The sequence below is a fragment of the Colletotrichum siamense genome (assembly GCF_013390195.1).
Source record: "Colletotrichum siamense strain Cg363 chromosome Unknown KSG_Cg363_contig05, whole genome shotgun sequence".
NCBI classification, from domain to species: domain Eukaryota; kingdom Fungi; phylum Ascomycota; class Sordariomycetes; order Glomerellales; family Glomerellaceae; genus Colletotrichum; species Colletotrichum siamense.
Window position 1 is genome coordinate 1,907,120 of NW_023501018.1, and position 4,049 is coordinate 1,911,168.

General features: G+C 56.9%; 1 protein-coding gene across 1 annotated transcript; it reads right to left on the reverse strand.

Annotated features, from left to right (window-relative positions):
- Positions 1-2,929: 2,929 nt before the first annotated feature.
- On the reverse strand, positions 2,930-3,277 carry CGCS363_v008110 (uncharacterized protein; the record flags this gene model as incomplete). Its single annotated transcript, XM_036639959.1, has 1 exon — positions 2,930-3,277. One exon carries the CDS (start codon positions 3,275-3,277, stop codon positions 2,930-2,932), a length of 348 nt encoding a protein of 115 aa, XP_036494791.1.
- Between the last annotated feature and the right edge of the window lie 772 nt (positions 3,278-4,049).

The following is a 4,049-nucleotide window of genomic DNA, read 5'->3' on the forward strand; positions in this document are numbered from 1 at the left end:
GCATCCGTGCGCTTCCTCCCCCTTGGACATCCCATCACTCATGCGGGCCTTTGCCCCGTGGCAGGCTAGGCCGAAGAAGGCGAGAGAGATGCGATGCGGCGGGCGATGAAAAAGTTGAGCGCGCTGCACGTAGCGTGCCAGCCCAGCAAGTGGAGACCGTCCTGAAGGCGAAGCTCTCCCACTCGACCAGTGTGTGAGCTTCTCCGAGACCAAACCCGCGACACCAGAAACGGCCGGCGCTGCCAACCGGGTTACATCAGGAAGAGGGACCTGACGGCCACTCAAGACATGGTTTCAAGCCTCTGTCCATGGCCCGTGGCGTCCGAGCTTTCGAACCACAGCACTCACACAAGTTCCCTCCAGGGACCTGGGTGGTTGTCGTTGCAGGGAAGGCCGACGGCCGACCTCTTGTGAAGATCCACCGTCCACGGTATGGATCTGCTGCTGCCGCTGCCAAAACAAACCATCAATAGAAGCTTGTGGTTTGTGCTCTGCTTGAATCAATGACACGGCATGCAACCATTTGCCGTGCAACGGTTGGGGGCATGTCATCTCCCTTTGTTATTTCTCCGACTCGCGTGCCATCCTGGTAATCCGCAATAATAGCATCAATCTGTTGTCCGTAGTCCGTCCAGATGCACTGCGGTATTCGTACAGTCTTTCTTGCCCCTGAGGCTGAGAGAGAGATCCCCATCGGCAGGAATTCCGACACACTTCAGTTGAATCCCGGAGGCAGCCGACGTGCCGCGAACCTTGGGAGGGCCGTCCGGTCGGATCTTGGAGCCAAGGTCTGAGGTTATTGCTCTTTGTCATAGCCATTCCGTCCGAAGGTCTCTTGCGAAATGCTTTCACGATGTGGTCCGCTAACCTGGAGCTTTCACCTCGGTGCATCATTAGCGCAGCTCTGCCCTGTCCGCGGTTGCATATCGCGCAGCGAGTCAGAGCTGGTTGGATGGTGGAGAAGGCTAATTCAAAGACACAAAACGTTAAATTCCATCACCCCGGCAAAACAAGATGCGATGCTTTCGCCTTTCGTCTCAAGTAGACAGCAATTTGTTGGGGGATCTCTGTCTCTCCCGGATTGCCTTGTTGCATTTCCTCCGAAGGGCTTTGGAACCCGTCCCCCCGTTTTCCCTCCTCACTCTGCCGTGTGTCTGGGTTCAGCAACGGGTCGCTGCTTTTCCAAGGGTCTCTTGGCTTGTCGGTGTTGTTTGAACGTGCCTCCTAGCATTCTGCAAGGGGCTGGGAGATCGGAGTTGCAGGGCTCCTTTCTGATTCTGGTTGGCTGAAACAACAGTTTCTCGTGTCCATTTTTGGCCTCTCTGCCGGGGGTACCAGCCATACCCATGTGCTTCTTTTCCAGCCCTGGGGAAGCAACTGACGCGAGCGGGAGCCCATCAGAGCCAGCCTTCCCGAACCGTCGACAGATTGTCATCTCAGATGTCCGTCACAAACCACGAGGCAGCCGGTGCTACGGAGCTAGCGCGGGCGCGACAAATCAACGTCGTCCCGCCGGCGGACTGACGGTTGAGCGGCGGTGGCTGTACTAACGTCCAGCGCGCGTAAGGGCCGCCTGTTTCTGGCCCGCGTGAGGTCTCTCTCTTTGTGCCTGACCGCCCTCACATGTCCCCTGCCGACCCTGTTCAATTTGTCAGGGATGGCCTTTCATGACGCCAGGCGCCATGGACAGCGCACCAAGAAATGTTTGACATGGAGTCCAGTCATTTCCTGCGCAGCGGTGTGAAGAGACGATAATATTCCGACGATGTATCGCGAGTGGGCACGCCTTATTGCGCTGGGGAGCGGGCCCAGGTGGCGAGTGGGATATTGGAAACAGAGCGTATCTTGCTGCAGATCTTGAGCAGAATCGAGTCAAGGCGAGAGCCCTACGTGTTGATCACGAGTGGAATCGAGTCAAGTTTAGAAGCCTTGCGTGTTGATCGCAAGGAGAATGGAGTCGAAACCACAGCCCTATCTGATGAATCCGAGAAGGGGTCGAGTCAAGCGGAGAGCCTCATCTGTCGACAGGCTCGGTCTCCTTTTTTTGTCCACATCATACCTTGCGGCAAATTGTACCTCGGCCTCATCTGTTGATACGAAGCTCGAGCAGGTCGAGTCGAGCCTTGTCGTTGATCCGTAATGCAGGAACGAACACATCCGTCAGGAACGAGAGCACGCCGTTGCAGGTACGAATACCGCACGTCTCAGGAACGAGTACGGACGCATCGTCGTCGTCGCATGAACATGCAGAGGTCGGCGGTACAGAGCTGAGGTGTGCATTGTTCTGACATCAACCACTCGGCCCGTCTGCGTCAGTCGGTCCAAACGGGGCTGTGAGCAGCACGGCGTCACGATACTTTTTCCCTTCCTCGCTCGACGACTCGATGGAAGTCGCTGTGTGTCTCAGTCCATTGGCCGGCGAATGACGGCATGCGGCCTGAGGCTCTCTGAGATGAGTGCCTCAACCATTATCCATGCGAGTTCATCACCGCCATGCCGGATAGGGCAAGGCGGATTTCTATTCTTAAATAACCTTCTTTGCCTGTTGTCTGCGGAAACTCGGTCAATTACACCGCGGACTTTTGTCTTGTCTCCTCGGTCGCCGGGACAAGTCGTCGACTGTTCTCAGGGTCCAATCTCACTTTGGATAACGGCATATGGTAAGCTGGGGCCACAAAACTTTTTTTTCGTTTCTCTCGCTCTCGGTACAGAGCGTGCGGCGCAGACGGTCGCCCGTGGCTGAGGGAACGCAACGTTCCATACTCTATCTTACTGATGGGCCAGCATGGTTGCCATTTGGGCTGTTATGCGAGACGGCTCGCTTGCTGCCTACGCCGTCGCTCACTCCGTCTTGACCGATCGACGGTAGCCGGTGATGTGATTTGGGCGCGAGAGAGCTGCCCACGCTTAGGACGTGTCAAAGTCTCAACTAAAGGGCGACGGGTTCAAATCGAAATCGGGCCTGCAGATAGCTGATCTGACATGTCTCCACCTCGGCCGTCACGGCGAACTGGTAGAAATTTCTCAGCGCGGGCTGATCGCTGTGTGCTATGCTGAAGGCGCGACGGCCATTGGCTGCGCTGGCGACTGGGCAAAAGGGAAACCCTGTGCGCATCATTGACCCGCATATGTACGTTGAACGTTGTGCGAGGGAGCCGCCGCGGCCGAACGCGGTGAGGAGGGCATGGGGGTCCCAGGTGAGAGAGATCTGCCCGACAATCCATACGCGCGCGGCGCCGTCTCTGTTGCCGTCACCGTGGCCGTCGCCATCGACCATCTCGCGCACAAGTATTTTCCCACTCTTTTTGTGGTTTGGCCCATCATTCCGTGGGCGCTCTGGTGCGGCTACCGGAGCACGCGAGGCTCGTCCTCAGGTCTGTGGGTTGCTTCATTCGCCACGAACTAACGGAGTCTCGGGTTCATCTTGTCTCCAGGCGAAGCACAGCAGGTCGGTTGCCGACGACATGACATGGCGCGGGAGTCGATAGACAACTGACGGGCTGGAGGCGGTGAAAAGTAAAATTATCGAGCTACCGAAGTGTCGACGATAACGCAGATTGGACATGGAGTGATCAGCCACAGATGCAGCAGCAGAGTCACAGACGGACGCATGGGCATGCAGGTTGCAAGCCTCAAGCGTTGCTAATCGGCAGGCGGGCCAAGATGATTTGCCTGGTATGGCGCATGACCTCGAGATGCTGGGTGTTTTTTTCCCACCTCGTACGGTTGGGGGAAGAGCCCAGGAGCTGCTCTGTGCTCGTTGCCAGGGGTCTCCAAGGTTTGCTCCGCGTCGAGAACAATTCTCGGTGCGGAGAAGATGCAACTCTGCGCGCACTTTTGCTGATGAGGTAGTTTATCCGCTGCTGGACAAAGCAGGGGGAGGCATGTTTTGACAGCCCTGGGGATTTTTGATCTTTGTCAAGTGTCAGTGACCGTGTCAGTGTCCAATCGGCCGAGAGAACTGGAGGGCTAACCTCGTCGCTCTCCCTGCCGGCCGGGTCCACGACCCATGAGACTGGCAGCATGAAGCACCAATCAATGGCCTCATG